Source organism: Vitis riparia, chromosome 6 (assembly GCF_004353265.1).
Source record: "Vitis riparia cultivar Riparia Gloire de Montpellier isolate 1030 chromosome 6, EGFV_Vit.rip_1.0, whole genome shotgun sequence".
NCBI classification, from domain to species: Eukaryota; Viridiplantae; Streptophyta; class Magnoliopsida; order Vitales; family Vitaceae; genus Vitis; species Vitis riparia.
Window position 1 is genome coordinate 20,273,791 of NC_048436.1, and position 16,615 is coordinate 20,290,405.

General features: G+C 32.1%; 2 protein-coding genes across 3 annotated transcripts; both read right to left on the minus strand.

Annotated features, from left to right (window-relative positions):
* Nucleotides 1–863: 863 nt before the first annotated feature.
* Nucleotides 864–8,300, minus strand: LOC117915835 (calcium-dependent protein kinase 8-like). Of its 2 annotated transcripts, XM_034831543.1 has the most exons (8): nt 7,158–8,296; nt 4,364–4,487; nt 4,086–4,229; nt 3,823–3,975; nt 3,595–3,710; nt 3,269–3,436; nt 2,144–2,374; nt 864–1,344 (listed from the first exon to the last, which is right to left on the minus strand). In XM_034831543.1, exons 1-8 carry the CDS (start codon nt 7,881–7,883, stop codon nt 1,204–1,206), a joined length of 1,803 nt encoding a protein of 600 aa, XP_034687434.1. In that variant the 5' UTR covers nt 7,884–8,296; the 3' UTR covers nt 864–1,203. The 2 variants fall into 2 exon arrangements, with proteins under 2 accessions (XP_034687434.1, XP_034687435.1); XM_034831544.1 differs by lacking the exons at nt 864–1,344; nt 2,144–2,374 and adding an exon at nt 2,414–3,082 and having other exon boundaries at nt 7,158–8,300.
* Nucleotides 8,301–10,434: 2,134 nt separating this feature from the next.
* Nucleotides 10,435–13,869, minus strand: LOC117915890. Its single transcript, XM_034831631.1, has 2 exons — nt 13,566–13,869; nt 10,435–10,860 (listed from the first exon to the last, which is right to left on the minus strand). Exons 1-2 carry the CDS (start codon nt 13,843–13,845, stop codon nt 10,703–10,705), a joined length of 438 nt encoding a protein of 145 aa, XP_034687522.1. The 5' UTR covers nt 13,846–13,869; the 3' UTR covers nt 10,435–10,702.
* Nucleotides 13,870–16,615: the final 2,746 nt, after the last annotated feature.

Genomic DNA, 16,615 nt, shown 5'->3' on the forward strand with positions numbered 1-16,615 from the left:
TTTCTAATAAATAAATAAAACAGATACTAAACAGGCCATGAGCCCTCTTCACATTGGCACAGTCCATATGGTGCTTGCATGCCTTTGTTATACTTAATAATTTATTTCAATTCCAATGAATTTGTGGTGTCTAATAAATAAAGAAAAATAAAACTAATACCAAACAGGCATGAGCCTTTTCATATTGGCACAATCCCAGTTAATATATAGGTTACGATTGATTGACGGGATATGATAGAATATGATATTATATCATATTGGATATAGGATATGTATATTTTAAAATATGATTTCCAATGAGATATGATATACTTGTTTGTACATATCTTATGAATATAATATTTTAAGATGACATATTCAATGAGATATGTTATATCATATTTATATTTAATTTTTAAAATGAACAAAAATAATATGAAATATATATTATTTTTAATATTAAAAATAAAAATTATATCACATTCAAATATTTCCTATTTAAAAAAATTAAAAATTTTGTTTTATTTAACAATATTCATGATTAAAATATTTAAATTTTACAAATAAATTTTTTTATATCATGTCATTTAATATGCAAAAATAATTTATATATTATATATTAATATTATTTTATAGATATTTTTAATTTTTTTCATTTTTAATCATAAAATTAATTTATAATAAAAAAAATTATTTTGTAAAATGAGTATATTAAAAAACAAAAAACTGATTAAAAGAAAATTATGATACATAGGATTTGAGTTGATAAAACAACCATAACCCAATACAGAAAATAGTAATACTAATTAAAGATTTGAGTTGTTACAACAAATCCTGAGCTACATGTATGGGCTTGACACTGAATAAACCAAAAACAAAACCCCTCAAGGAATGTTTAGTATTTCTATATTGAAAATTGAAAAAGACAAACATGACAACAAAGAGGTCATGAGACTCCTGTCATCAACAGCACAAGATAGACAATAATTTTCAATGGAAAGAGCCTTATTGCAAAATTCAAATATTTACAACCATTGTGGTCCACAATTGACACTAATTCTCTTATCCTGCAACTATCTCTGAACAAAGAAAGCCTAAGCACAGCTACTTGAAATGATATCGACACCCTCAGCCCAATCCTACATTGCCCCAAAAGGCCGCATGGGGGAAAGGAAATTTTTTTAACAGTAAGAATAATAATTTTCTGGAACTCAACATTCACCCTCATTGCCCATCCCTCCCATCCCTCATCAACTTCAAGCTGAGAGTGTTGAATCGTTCTCGTGAATATTGCCTCGATGCTTTTCTCCAATCTGTACCAGCCTTCATCATTGCAGCAAACTCCTCGTAGCTTATGCGCCCATCCTGCAAGTTAACAGGATGAGTAACTTAATTTTACAATCTTGTATACATAATGAGCTATGGAATCAAAAAGGTTAGAAATTGGCTTGACTGAGATTTAATATGATTTTCCCTCCTTTTTGACTGGGAGATGCACAAGGGCAGGGTGATATGTAAGATAGAAGTAAGCAACATAGACGAAATGTATACATCATAATGAACAAAAAATTTATGGAACAGTTTAAAAAAACCAAGCCATGCATCCTGCAACGGTTTAAAGAACAAGTTATGCGCCATGGAACAGAAAATGGAGTGGTCAAATTGAAAAGCAGCCCCCAAAAGTCTTGTGGGGTGCAGATTATGTACAGCATACTGAAGGGAAATTTTGAAAGGTTATGTCATGTTTCAAGCAACTTCTAGGAGGTCATGAGACAAGCATGTGGCTAGAACGGGTGTTGCAGGAATTAGAAACAAGATAAATAATGTTAGAATCATATATAATTGAACTAAGATGGTTTGGCCTCTTTTTATTTTTTCATAGACAACTAGGATGATTTGGCCTTGTGATACAGAACCAACAAAGAAATATAGAGCACAGGGTAGAAAATGTTCAAGGCTCTACAAAGACAATGGTGGAAAGACGAGAAAGAGTATGAATTGAAGTTCTGAATAACCCATGGTTTTTTATTAGCTGCAGGATGAGGCTACCAATGAAACAGCCAGAGTGCCAAAACAAAATTTATGCAAATAAGAACTAGTAATGACCCAATTTTCATGATCATGTTTGACTAAACATGAATTATATCAAGGTAAATACACTAACCTTATCAGTGTCAACATCATGCATAATGGCATTGATCACTTCCTCACTGTTAGTGGAAAGTTCATCAGCTAAGACATTTCGTAGCTCTTCAATCTCTATGTAACCACTCTGGTTTTGATCAAAGAATGCAAAAGCCTTGTGCAGGTGTTCCTCATTTGTTATCTTTTTAATGTGAATTGAAACCGCAACAAACTCTGCATAATTCAGAGTTCCATCTCCATCAAGATCAGCCTGTAGAAACCACAGTTAATCAATTAGTAAAACCTAGAAAAACCTAATAAGCCTGATGTTTTATAGGTAACAAACTGAAAAATTTAGGGAAGTGATTGAGGGAATAGAAAGGAGAGCTGGAAGTAAAAGATTTTGGCAACTGAAGAAAACCAGCCAAAACTCAAATATAAATTTCACTATTTCATTCAAGTTTATGGAGCTTGCACCACATTGAGAATTTTATCCACTTTCAAGAAAAGCTCAACAGTTTGAAACCCCATAATCATGACCATTTTGAGCTTAAATTTTTTTTTTTAACTGGCTTATTATTCTTTGCTCTTTCTAAATATTAGAAGAATAAAGAACTTTCATTGATCATAAGTGTTTCATGCGAATCTGTTTACAGCTCCTCATTAAAGAGGGTACCTGATGAAATTACTTTGTTCTTTGAATATTTCAACCTTACTACACTTAGGCCCAGAGGTAGTGGTGCCAGGTTTTACTGAAAGAGCCTTTTCTTAAACCCCTTTTGGAATGGTCAAGGGTTCCCTAGGGGTTTCTAAATTTACTACACTTAGGTGGTGCCAGGCTTTGGGTTAGGAAGCCTGAAGCCTCCTCTCTTCTATCATTCTTGCTTTTTTCTTCCTTTTTGGGTGCTCTATGTATACTTCCAATGTATGTGCGTTGCAACCCCCGTCCTTTGTGGTGCTTGTTAATCCATCTATTTGCCTATCAAAATAAATAAAGGTGTTTCATGGGAAAGGTAGAAAGAAGTTGGAGAAAAGACGCCATTTCTGCAAAGAGTTTGGTATATCATTCATCCATCATCATGTTTTAATGAGATTGGGGAAAAAAATGTTAGTTTGGGGTAAACGTCTCCTTCTTAACAGATTGGGCACACATAACAGTACTTACAGCTTCCATTAGGATTTGAAGATCTGAATCAGGAATTGGTTGGCCAAGCTTGTGCAATCCAGTCCTAAGCTCGTCAAGGTTTATCTGGCCTCTGTTGTTGATATCCATTGTTTTGAATGCCTCCTTTATTCCAGCAACTTCCTCCATGGATAGATGTTCTGCCATCACCTGTAGATATGAAATACGAAAGTCCAATTATTAAAAAGGGGGTTGCCGAGACATGTAGGGCTGAACCCCAGTCAAGATCAAAAGAACCCATCACAATTTTTTCTTCAGTAATCATGCATAAGTCCGTAATTTTTTGGGGGTCATGTTAGAATCGTTACCTGCAAGGCTTTCTTTTTGAGCTTGTTCATCATGGAAAATTGTTTGAGCCTTGCCTTCACAGACTCACCTAAAGAAACATTGGGAACGCTCTTGGCATCTTGTAACCATGGGTGATCTGCATTCAGAAGAGTTGGAACATTTCTGACCTAAATTTGAATCTTCTCATTGAAGAACAAATAAACCTCTAACAAATATGAAGAGCACCGACTTAATGTAATTGCATTTACCAAGCACTTCCTGAGCTGTAAGCCGCTTTTTAGGGTCTGGATCAAGCATTTTCTTCACAAGTTCTTTTGCTTTATCAGAAACTTTAGGCCAAGGGTCTCTCTTAAAATCAACAACTGCACGAATAATTGCCTGTGCTACCCCTTGTTCAGTTTCTGCAAGCAAAACATAACAAATTTTATGAGAAATTAAAAAATTGAATCTGAGGAACTAAATGTTTGTGAACCAACAAAATATTAGGACCATCAAAAGTAGAGAAACAAACCTGCCCAGAAAGGTGGAATGCCACAAAGTAAAATGTATAGGATAACTCCTGCACTCCAGATATCAATCTCTGGGCCATAATTGTGTTTCAGAACCTCAGGAGCCATGTAATAAGGACTGCCCACTATCTCAGAAAATCGTTCGCCTGTAGGAAGTGGCAAATTTTGTATATAGATATGAAATTTTAAAAAAGAAAACAAAAGGCCAAAAATGATCTTAAAAAGGGTTCTGAAGGTGACATAATAACAAAAACCAAACTGAGAAATGCAATGGCAGTACCATGTTTAAAGTCGACTGACAACCCGAAATCAATTGTCTTTAAGGGGGCAGCTTCCTTTTTGTTTGCAAACAGAAAGTTCTCTGGCTTGAGATCACGATGCATCACTCCATGCTTGTGACAGATCTACAATGCAAAGTGCAAATAAACAAGGTTATTTCACAGGGAGAAGATAATTTATAAGGGACCATTATCAATCATTAATAGCAGAGAGAGGGAGAAAGACAGAGAGACAGAGAGACAGAGAGACAGAGAGATTTTGCAGATAGAGGTCTAAACACATGGTATGACGTGTACTCAAAACATATAAGCATCAAGTCTTACTGCATGGAAAACCAACTTCTGTTGCATGAATCATATATCTAGCTGAAATCAAGAATAGCCTCCTTTAGCAGCAAAAGATTTTAGTGGAAAAGAATGTCATCCAACCACAGAGAAAAAAGAAGAGACAAAGAGTTATTTTTTCTTTTTTCTTTTTCTGGAAGAAGAACAAAACAAGGAAAAGAAAAAGAAGCCAACAGATTGGAACTTTAACAGGAACTCTTTTATGTGTAACATTCACTTTTTCTGTCTCTGAAAACCAAAAACATTTCTCTTCCACTGCCAAATAGGTCCTTGAGTTTTCGCCATTTGAAACCCAAGGAAACAAAGCCTCACCCCATTAAGACTAATACATCTATTAGGCTCAATTGATGTAAGATTTCCATTTCATGAAAGACCAAGAGAAAAAACCACATAAAACAAATTATTTCCTCCCTTTTCCTTCCTATCCCCAGGCAAACAGAGGGAAAAATCAAACCATTGATAGGTAATAAAAATCAAAACCATATCAACCTCGTAAAAAATTAAGCAAAATACAATTAGCTACATGAGATATAATTCATTGTAGGACTATAAACATCAACATTCATAACCATATCAATTCTACACAGAGTTGTCATATTGGAAAACGCTCTAATACATAAGAATATCCCATATAAAAAAATCTAGAAAGACTGGTTTTTCTAGATAAAAAAAAAAAAACCTTTGATACCGGTTTGTCAACAAATAACAATAATAGAGAGAAGAAAATAATCGAATAAAAATAGATAACACACAAAGCACACAAAGATTTATATGTTTCAACCTAAAAAACCTACATGTATCAATGAAAATAATGAAGAACTTTTACTTCTGCTGAAAGAGATTTGTCATCTCATAGCTTTCAAATCCCAAAGCCCCAATTACACCTAAAAAGACACTCATTCAATCAAAAATCCCTTCCTATATTTTTCACCAAAAAAAAAAAATCCTCTTTCAATTCAAAATCTTCTCTTTTATTTTCCCTAATTACATTAAAATATTGTATATAAAAAACCTAATTAATTAATTATAAAATATGCATATTTAATATTCCTATAAAAAAAAATCTCATAATAGAATATATCCTTATCAATACATTATATAAACCTTACAAATTGATTGGAAAGAAAATTTGATATACTTCCTAGCTTAGAGTCCATTTGGATACACTTCTTGTTCGTCTAGTCCGAACTCGAATCCAGGTGCTAAATTAATAACCTCAGTAAATGCATAAGATAATAATATTCTTATAAATCCTCAAAGCCCAAAGAAATATAAATTAATAATTGATGAAGTACATAAAAAAAATAGTAAACAAAAATTCATAATATAGAATTGAGTAACTTTTTACAACTTCTATTTTCTCGATTCAACTCTTTCTCAAAATATGCATCTAAAGTTGTTCATCTTTTCTTCGTACCTAAATTGAACGTCCTTAATTTTTTAAAATGTATACAGTATTTCAAGTAAGTTTTTTTCATGTACAAGTACTCTAATAGAAACATAACACGCTCTCTAAATAAATAAATACTTACTACTAAGATAACAATTTCTCTTGGTTCCAAGAGTATTATTTTACAAAGGCTTAACTATAGTAACTTTCATATAAGATATAAGAACTTTGAATGGTTTATATTGAAAAACTACGGTTTTAAAAACTATTTACAAAAATTGGGGTTTCTTAACATCTCAAATTTTAAATTTTTTAAAATAATTTTTAATGACATAAAGCATAGACAACATTCTACTACTTTATGTAGAAGGTTTTTATTTTAAAAACAAAAACGGTAAGCACATCAAAAATGATACTTAAGCCCTATTTGGGAAGTGTTTTAAAAAACAATTCCAAAAAATAGTTTTAGAGACAATTTTTTTTAAAAAAAATTCCATAATGTTTTGTAAAATCAAAGTCTGTTTCATGACCTAAAATATTCTTAACATGTTTTCTAGATTTTTAATTATTTTTCATATTTGTATAATTATTTTTTAAAAAACATTACTCAAAAAACAAATGAGAAAAAAAAAATATCAAAAAAAAAAAAATGAAAACAACTAAAAAGGTTATCCGAAAACACCTGATTTTCTATTTCAAAAAACAGAAAATAGTTTTTGTTTGATCTGGTTGTCAAAAGTATTTTCTTTTTTTCTTTTAATTTTTGTTCTATAGATCATAAAACAGTTTTCGAACGGCCCTTATCAAAACAACACCATATTATATGAATCAAAATTATTTTTCTTTTTCCTCCTGCTCCTCGCTTTTCTCAGCAACCAAACGGAACCTAAAACTAAACCATCAACAAATAACAAACAAAAAACAAGAGCATTGAAAACCATTTCAACAACCAAGCGGAATTCACCAGAAACCAAGCAAAACCAAACCAAGGCATGAAATACAAATTCAAAAGAAACCAAAAATAAATAAATAAATAAATAAAAATAAGGGCGAAATTCAACCTGCACAACTTCCACAATTGTCCTCATGACACCTGCAGCCGCCCGCTCAGTGTAATGCCCCCTCGAAACAATCCTATCGAACAATTCTCCGCCTTCACACAATTCCATCACAATATGAACGGCATTCTCGTCCTCAAATGTGTCTTTCAACGACACAATATTCGGGTGCTTAGGCAAACGCTTCATAATCTGCACCTCTCTTCTCACGTCCTCGATATCTACAGCAGTTCTAAGCTTCTTCTTTGCTATCGATTTGCAGGCATACTTTTCGTTTGTGGATTTCTCAGTACACATATACGTTACCCCAAATTCCCCTCTCCCCATCTCGCGTCCGAGCTCGTATTTGAGAGAAATGTCACGCCCAGTTGGGTCTTTCAGAACCGGGCCCCTGTTCCTACTGACAGATCCGTGAAGCACATTGTAATCAATTAAATATGGGTTTTCTTTCTTCTTTTCTTTCTCAGAACCAGGTGACGCACAGCAATTTCCCATGATCAAATGCCTCAAATCAATCAAACAGAAGCAAAAATCTGATGTTTCTGAGCAGGGAACGAGAAACCAATCAAAGTTAAAACTTTCCTTGCAAGAACAAAAGAAAATGTGTGCTGCTGAGAAAAATCTCCGAGGACCATGGAAGACTTTGGAAGCTTGAAAACAAATGGAATTGTAAGAAATAGACAGAACTTTAACAATGTCAAAGAAAAACAAACCCACCGAGGATTTCATTCCTTTTTCTTTTTATTTTCTTTCTTTGTTTACGGTGAAATTTTCATTCGGGTGCAAAATGAGAAAATCAGAGGAAACCCATCTGGGTGTGCACAATTTTGCATGAAAAAGACAGTTTTTTTAATTATCATGAAACTGCAAAAACCCAACAAGGATTTTTCAAAGGAAAAAAACCTTTGTTTCTTTTTGGGGGATGTAAAATGAGGAAAATCCAAGGAAAACTCAGATGGGTATGGAAAAGAAGAGGTTGGGGACGGAGGAAGAAGGTGAAACTGAGGAATTCAATGCGGCGAACCCATCATGCACAATAACATTAAAGGATTAAAAGCTCATCACTCCCAACCCTTTCTCTTTCTCTCCCTCCTTTCTCTCTCCTCTCAAATATTCTCTCAGAAGATTCAACGACAGAGAGAAAGAGAATGCATGAAACCAATCCTCCGCTGTTTTCCTACCTTTTTTTCGTTTGGAATATATATGAAAAAAAATATATATTAGGGTTTTTTTTTTCTTTTTTCTTTTTTCTTTTTTATTTTACAGGTGAAGAGTGAGGATTTTAGATTTTTTATGAATCTGCCATTTTTTCTAAATAATCTTTTTTATTTTCCTATTTTAAGTATTTATCATAAAATTAAATTATTTTAATTTGAAACCACCCCAACATTTCCTAATTTGTTTTATCCTATTTTTTCAATTTTTTTTAGTTATATAATTTTTTTTATTTTAGACTTAAAAATTAAATAATGGGCTATCTAATAAAAAATAACATTAAATGTTTATTAATAAAGATATATTTTTCCTTCAATAAAAAGTAATATTAAATGACATTTTACATTAAAATGTGAAGAATAAAATTATTTTAAAAGCTCATAAAAATATTGAAATATTCAAATTTTTTTTTTTTTATTAAAGGTGTAGTATAATTCTCTTTCATTTCTAAAAATGTTATTGAAATTTTAATCAAATTGCATTATATAGCTATATATGGGAGTCTCTTAAAGCTAGATGGCAAAAAAAAATTAATTATGAAAATTGCCTAAATTATTAGAAATAAGGAGAAAAAAAAATTATAAATGAGAGAATCATGGGATTTAGAACCCAGGATTAAAATATCGATTATCACATATATATCGGTACTTGGATTTTACGGATATATCGGAGAAAAAAAATATCAATAGGTCTAAAATTGATCAAAATTTATAAAAATATAATAAAAACTTCATAAATATGTAATTAGAAGTATAATAGATATTTTAAAGTTGTTTTATTAAAGAATTTGATATATATAATATGATTTATCATATTTGATAACAATATCATATGCATCGATAAAAATATGAATTTTATAAGTGTACATTTACTATCAAATTACATCAAATATTATGATATTTGATTATAATATATCTAATTTTAAAATATATATTAATATTAAAATTATAATCTATTTAATTCAATTGTATTAAATGATATAAAATAAATTGTGGTGTATGTACATTTTTTTAATATTTAATTAATCTATTAATGATATTAAAAACATGAAGAAAATTATCATGATAATTTTTATATTTTTGGTAATCAATTAAAATAAAATTTTGTATTTAATTATAAAATAATTATAATTAATTTGCTCTCTAAAATATTCTTTTAATATTTTATTTGTATGACGACTTTAAATATATATCTTTAGTGTCTCATATTCAACAAGGGGCAAACTTGCCCTAGTGGTAGGTAAGGTGGCCTCAACCCAAACAAAATTGGAATTTTTGAGGAGCATTGTATAGCAGGTTTGACCGTCGTTGACCAGCGTTGATCATTCGATATATCAAGAAAAATCTTCGATATATCGCCAATTTTTGGAGATTTTTCCCAAAATTTCGCCAGAACAATATTTCTCCACCAAATATCGCTTCCATAACCTCCGATACACACGATATATCACCAATATATCTCGATATTTTCTTCCATGCTTAGAACATCCTTTTAACATTTTGAAGTTTTTCTACTTCCATTGATTAATAAATATATTTTTTAAATAGCAAGTGAATTAAATTTATAAATAATATTGATTGAATTTTCCACTATAATGATTTTTTTTCTAATGTCCATTAACAAAATCATTAAAAACTTTCAATATTACTAAGTGCTTGATGCTAATTTCAAACTTATTTCAACTACAAAAATATAAAGTGAAACCATAAAATATTAAGTGAATTCAATTTTATATATGTTTTGGTTAAAAAAATGTTATTTCAAGAGCTATCATTTTCAAATAATATAGATTATGTTTAGGATGACAACAGGCAGGTTCAAGACGGGTTGCCCTCATCCCAAACCCACCCTTAACCCTTTTATTTAAATTATAAATTCATCCTATTAGGGTAGGGCAGAACGGATACCATAAAAACTCGTTTCATTGTCATCTCTAATTATGGATGATAACACCAATGTATGAATATATAAAATAAGTAATAAATAATTATTTTAATTTCAACTTTAAGCTTAAATTTAAAAGCAAAAAAGGAGAAATTATTTAATGTCTAATAATATAAAACCATCCCATCAAAAGAATGATTTTAATTTCAACTTCTAGCTAAAGTTAAAAGCAAAACGCTAGTCCAAACAAGGCCTAGATTAGTCCAAAGGCCAAACAAGGCCTGGAAATTCTTATAATTGCTTTGAGTTTTCAGCAACGAAATAAAATAAAAATCTTCCTTTTTTTGGCTTACAAATAGCCAAAACTTCAGCTTCTGGTATTAGAAGCCACCATCTCAAAACTGCTAATTTGGAGCTTTTGTCACAGTAGCAGTAGTAGTTAAAACTGGCTATTGTCCATCTATGGAGGGTTGTATCACTGTAAGAAATAGTACATTGTAGAAAATGGTGAAGATGAGGAGTGCAAGAGCTGAATATGCTAGAAACGATCCCGACAACTTCACCGGTTCTTCTCTCATTTGATCCCCTGCAAGATTCTGGTTTGAAGCTGCAGTTGATTACAAACACAGATGATATTAGTATACTAAGTTTTACTCAATGGATTACAAATGTAAATGAATTCAAACTCATTGTCCCCAGAAAGAAGGATGACTTCTTACTTGAAAAAGCAGGACATCTTTCCCTGGAAATCGAGGGATTCTATTGTGTTTCTACTCAACACTTCATTGAGAATGAGACCATTATAGAAAATGACAGCCATTAAAGCAAACCATACAGCTCAAACACATTGGAGAAATCCGATTTTGTTGAGCTTTCAAAAGTTAATCTTATATATAGATGATTATTGTTGGGACGTCATTTGTTTATTTGGCCCTAGTGCCTAGGCTGAAGAGCCTGCGCGGCGCGCCCAGAGTGGCCTCCCCAGGATTCGAACCTGAGACCTTAAGGTCTTTGCGGTTGCCCTCCTGCAGCCAAGATGGTACCAGGAGGGCAACTGCAAAGACCTTAAGGTCTCAGGTTCGAATCCTGGGTAGGCCACTCTGGGCGCCGCATTGGCTCCAAGCCTAGGCACCAGGGCCAAACAAACAAATGACGTCCCAACAATTATCATGTTCTCTTAGGTATGTTTAATAACTTAGCCACAAGAAAAAAACCGTTGCTGTATGTATAAATCTTATGCAGCTCTTGAAGAATTAAACTGAAAGCAGCCTATACAACTACCAGCACAAACCCGATCATCATAAAAACTTCCAACCAAAAGCACTCTTGTTGAGAGAGGTATCAAAATGTAGATTGATCCTTGGTGCAAATTTGAACTCATAGTCCAATCTATGTCATGGGAAAGCTTCAAATTTAGATTAGAATTCCTCAGATTTTTGACATTTTTGTTTCTGATTTTAAGCCATTTAAAACTCAAAGGCTGATTTTAGCAATCCAAAGAGGAAAAAGAAGAAATATGCGAGCTCAATCAGTAACACAATTTGCTAACCTATCATATGGCATACAATGCTGAGATACCACATACATCTCGTATACTATATAGAAGAAAATGTTTAAATTAGAAAAGTTCATCGGTGCAATTTTTTGGCTGAAGTTTCTAAACTATCATAATCTTGCATTGAAGTTTCTAAATAATCACAACCTTGCGTACGAATCACCTGAATCTTATTAACCCTTCTGGTGGTAAACCAGTGGCAAGAATTGTGAACCCAAAAGGCAAACACAATATTCCCTATACTTATGAACAGATAGCAGCCAGTTGCATGACACTAAACCCCCATCCATCCCACATATGGGGGCTTCTCCAAAAAGGCCAAAGGTAACTGAAATCCATCTGCTTATACATAATTCTTAATATGAGTTATCTTTCATAGGTCAACAGAGATCATTTTTAATAGTCTAAGTAACCAGTTTGTTTGTATAGCTTCAAAGCTCCCTTCTGAAAAGCTCACTGCTTTCTTAACCAAGGGATGGGCAGTTCATTGTGCCTTCTTATCTAGTCAGCACCTCTCTCAAAATCCACAGATAGAGAACTCTCTCCATCTCATACTCACACTCGAGAAAGAGCCAAAGAGGTTCGAACTGTGGACCTTTGGGAACCAACACTCTAGTACCATATTACACCACCACTTGTCCAAAAAACATTAGCTGTTAAAGAATGATTGCAATATATGTACATCAACATGAGCCTTTATAATATGACACAGACTTGGTCACAAAGCCCATTAGTTTGAAAGAGAGATCTAAATTTTAGATAATAGTCATTGCATTCCAAAACCTGTCCTGCTTGTTGCTTCATGTTAACATCAAAAATTGACTCTAACAGCAGTGTAAGTATGTCTCGGGGAAATAGAAATGTTTCTTGCAGACTAAGATTTTAACACAATCCATGATACCGAAAAACCAAAATTGAAATTCCTTCCAAGTTCCAATAATAGCAAGAACATATGTGGCACCACCTATACTAGATTACAACAATGAATTATCTGTTAAGCTGCACCACAGAACACATACATCACTGCATAAGCCACACCCACTACTCCCAAAGTGACCATAACCTCTTTCTTCTTGAGAATCCATAAGAAATATGAATTGAAATGTTACTAAAATACTCTGAACTGGTAACCACATTCTTCAACTACAAAGCTAAAAAACAGAACATCCAACATGGTTACCTTCACTCCTCAAATCCATGCTAGCCCTAGATAATCAAAAGGGGTATATTGGTTCTAATCACCCCAAATTCCAACAATGAACTTACTCCCGAAGAGGGAACATTGTCTACCATTAAAGCCTGAAGATGGTCACATTTTGGTCTGTCTCCTAGTACTAATTTAGCCTGACTTTAGACAAAATTTTGGAACTTGAACAATTTGGGAAGCATTGGATTGAATAATTAAATTATTGCAAAAGTAGAGCCATGGACAGATCAATTTGGACAACTTCTTGATCAGGGCCTCAAAGAAAATTGCTGGAAAATTAACGAACCAAAACCATAGCAGGCAGTCTCCAATCCATGGCCGTTCAAGCAAACGCAAACCCACATATATCTATCCAAACCAAGCAAAACAAAAAGTGCGTTTCGTCAAACAGAGAATATAAATCCAACCCACAAATCTACAAGCAACCACCTACATGAAAATCAAATCACACTCGCTGCAACCCTCAAAAAAACTTCATCAGAAGTTCAAAAATTTTTCCAAGTTCATCAGTACGTACGGAGGCAAGTGTAAATACAGAGAGTGAAAGTACCAGTTTTCCTGGGAGGAGTAACTTGTTTCTGGGACAGAGACTGAAGCTGCTGATCGAGCTTCTGAAGCGCTTCACGGGCCTTATCTGGGTCAACCTCGAACTGCTGTGAATCTTTATCAACTGCATGAACAGTAGAAACAGAGCTTGCTGATGATCTTCTCCTCCTACTCCAGGTGGGATGATTACCAACACAGTGTGATAGAAACTGAGAGATGGGTTGTCTGGAGGAAAGAGAGAGCGGTGGAAGTGGTGACGGAGAGAGAGATTGCAGATGAAGCATTTGAACGATGGGTGCACCACAACCACTGCCACTGTCTATCCTCAATAAGGAAAACAGATGTTCACACCAAACGACGTCGTTTTAGTTTCTCCGTTTTGCTTCTTTTACAACAAACTTCTTTGGGCTGGGCTAAGAGCTTAATTCGACTTGGGTTTCGAACTGGGCTTTTTGACAAACCCAAAATTAAATAAATAATGAAAATGTTTGAAATTAAATTAAATGGTAGCCATCAAATTTTAATACAAGTTGAAGGGGATGAAATTCCCTCACAAATATGTTGGAGATTGCCTTTGGGTTGGAGCTTAGGGCTCAGCCCTAGGCTGGTCAAGTTGGGTTATGTGTGGAATTTTGAGTCAAAATGACAGGTTTGAATACAAAAATATATCTTTTAGGTCGTTTTTAAAACTTATATTTAATATGGTTTCTTTATCGTCATAAGTGTTAGATCATTCTCCCATGAAAATAAAGTCTCAATTACTCGATTCAAAAATAAAGTCGCAAGTATCAATTAAGGTGTCAATTAAAACCTCAGTTGGTAATTGAGACTTCAATTTAAATTTAAAAAAAAAATTATATTCTAATGATATGGCTCATATGTGAAAATAAAATTATCATTTTGAAAATAAGTTTGGCAAAATAGTTAAACTGAAATTTTTTTTTCCATAATAAGGTTATTTTAGCCCAAAACCCGTATGTAGAGCTCATACATGAGATGTAGTGGTCAAACTTTAACTCAAAATATTCAAACATGGCGAGTAACCTACTTATAATTATTTTTTACATGACACTTATGTGTTGGGTGGTGCAACCTTTCTTCTCTCCTAATTTTCACTAAGAATTTTTTTTTATATGTCGACTCAAGATAATATATATAAAGAGAAAGGGTGCCCAAAAAGCATCCCAAACACATATAGAAAGTATATAACATTATTGAAAGGTAAAAGAAGAAAACATTACGGGAAACAACACCTACCCTCACTTAGCATCCGCCCAATCAAAATTTTTTTATTAAAAGTAAAGGGCTTTCATTTATATAAATCTTTGTACAAGATTATAAAATATAAACAAAAGAATTTTTCAACCACCCATTATCAAAAGCTGGTTTGTTACTTTCCATCTAAAGGATATGTAAACGATTGCCTTTCAAATAAACAAAAAAAAGAAAGATTTCATTAGCTGTCAAGAACTATAGTGTTTAATTAATTGTTATCATTTTTCGAGTTTTGGGTCAAAATGACCCATTTTTGAAACTTAATGTTGAAAATGGGCACATTTTCAAACTATTGTTCAAAATGGCCTCTTTGATGCCACATAGGCGCCACATCATTAAAAAATATTTTTTTTTTCGTCATTATAGTGAAAGCCGCAGTTGGGAAACGCGGCTTCATTTTTGTACTAAAGTCGCAGTTGGGAAAGGCGGCTTCATTTTTGCACTAAAACCGCAATTGGGAAACGTGGCTTCATTTTTGCACTAAAGCCGCAGTTGCCAAACGCAGCTTCATTTTTGTACTAAAGCCGCAGTTGCCAAACGCAGCTTCATTTTTTAACTAAAGTCGAGGTTGACAACTGCGGCTTTAGTTAATTTTTATTTAAATTTAAAATTTAATTAAAAAATTATTAAATTACAATTTATGAATGAAATTTAAAAATATACTTAAATAATAAATTATTTATATTTAAATTTAAAATTCTAGTATTACTTCAACAAACATAAATTGATAAATAGAAGATATTATAAATGAATGTTTTATTTATTAATAAATTAATAATCTTAAAATAATAAACTTATATAACATATAAATAATATATAAAATTGTATAATTTATTAATTTAAGATATTTAATTTGTTAATTTTTAAGATATTAATTTATTTATATTATGATAAATTTATCTTTATCGAAATAATAGTATAGTAGTTAATAACTGAGATTTCAATTATAATATTTTTTTTTACTTTCCAATTTAATTAAAAACTATTAAATCACAATTTATGATTGAAATTAAAAAAATATACTTAAATAAAAAATTATTTATATTTAAACTTAAAAATCTAGTATTACTTCAACAAACATAAATTAATAAATAGAAGATATTATAAATGAATGTTTTATTTATTAATAAATTAATAATCTTAAAATAATAAATTTATATAACATATAAATAATATATAAAATTGTATAATTTATTAATTTAAGATATTAATTTATTTGTATTATGACAAATTTATCTTTAACAAAATAATAACATACTCTTAAGCCGTAGTTGTCATATATAGATTTTTTTACAAAATTAGTTAATAAAATTAATTACAAAAAGTCTACTACAAAATGTAATTTTTAATAGTTTAATTAAAGTCACAAAAAATATCCACTAAACATTAATATAGTGGAAAATAAAAAACATATATAATCTCATATGCCTCCACAAGGAGAGAACCTATATGTAATTGGTACTCTCTTCCTTTTTGGACAAGAACGCCGATTGTGACCCGATTGCTTGCAAAGTCCACATGTTTGTGGAGTCCTAGTTTCCCTTGCATCCATCTCATTATGCAAACGACTTGATTTTGGTCGACCAGAAGTTAGCCGTTTCATTGAGTCTGAAGGCACAATTATCGGTCCATTATATTGAGGCCACTCCAACTCATCAAATATGAGATAAAACAAGGGAGCCCATGTTGATAGGTAAGCACGTGTGGTGTAATAACCTTGTACAAATTGTCGAAAATCAATTGCTCGACAATGACAAGCAGCAAGAATGTGCGAACATG

Bases quoted from the DNA above. Each gene is read 5' to 3' on its own strand.
- LOC117915835 (XM_034831543.1), bottom strand. From the start codon at position 7,883: ATGAAATCCTCGGTGGGTTTGTTTTTCTTTGACATTGTTAAAGTTCTG. The intron at 2,375-3,268 runs GTAAGTACTGTT...TGGTTTCTACAG, and splicing joins TTCAAATCCTAATGGAAGCT to GCTGATCTTGATGGAGATGG. The intron at 1,345-2,143 runs GTTAGTGTATTT...GTTAACTTGCAG, and splicing joins ATGATGTTGACACTGATAAG to GATGGGCGCATAAGCTACGA.
- LOC117915890 (XM_034831631.1), bottom strand. From the start codon at position 13,845: ATGCTTCATCTGCAATCTCTCTCTCCGTCACCACTTCCACCGCTCTCT. The intron at 10,861-13,565 runs GTACTTTCACTC...AATCAACTGCAG, and splicing joins TACTCCTCCCAGGAAAACTG to CTTCAAACCAGAATCTTGCA.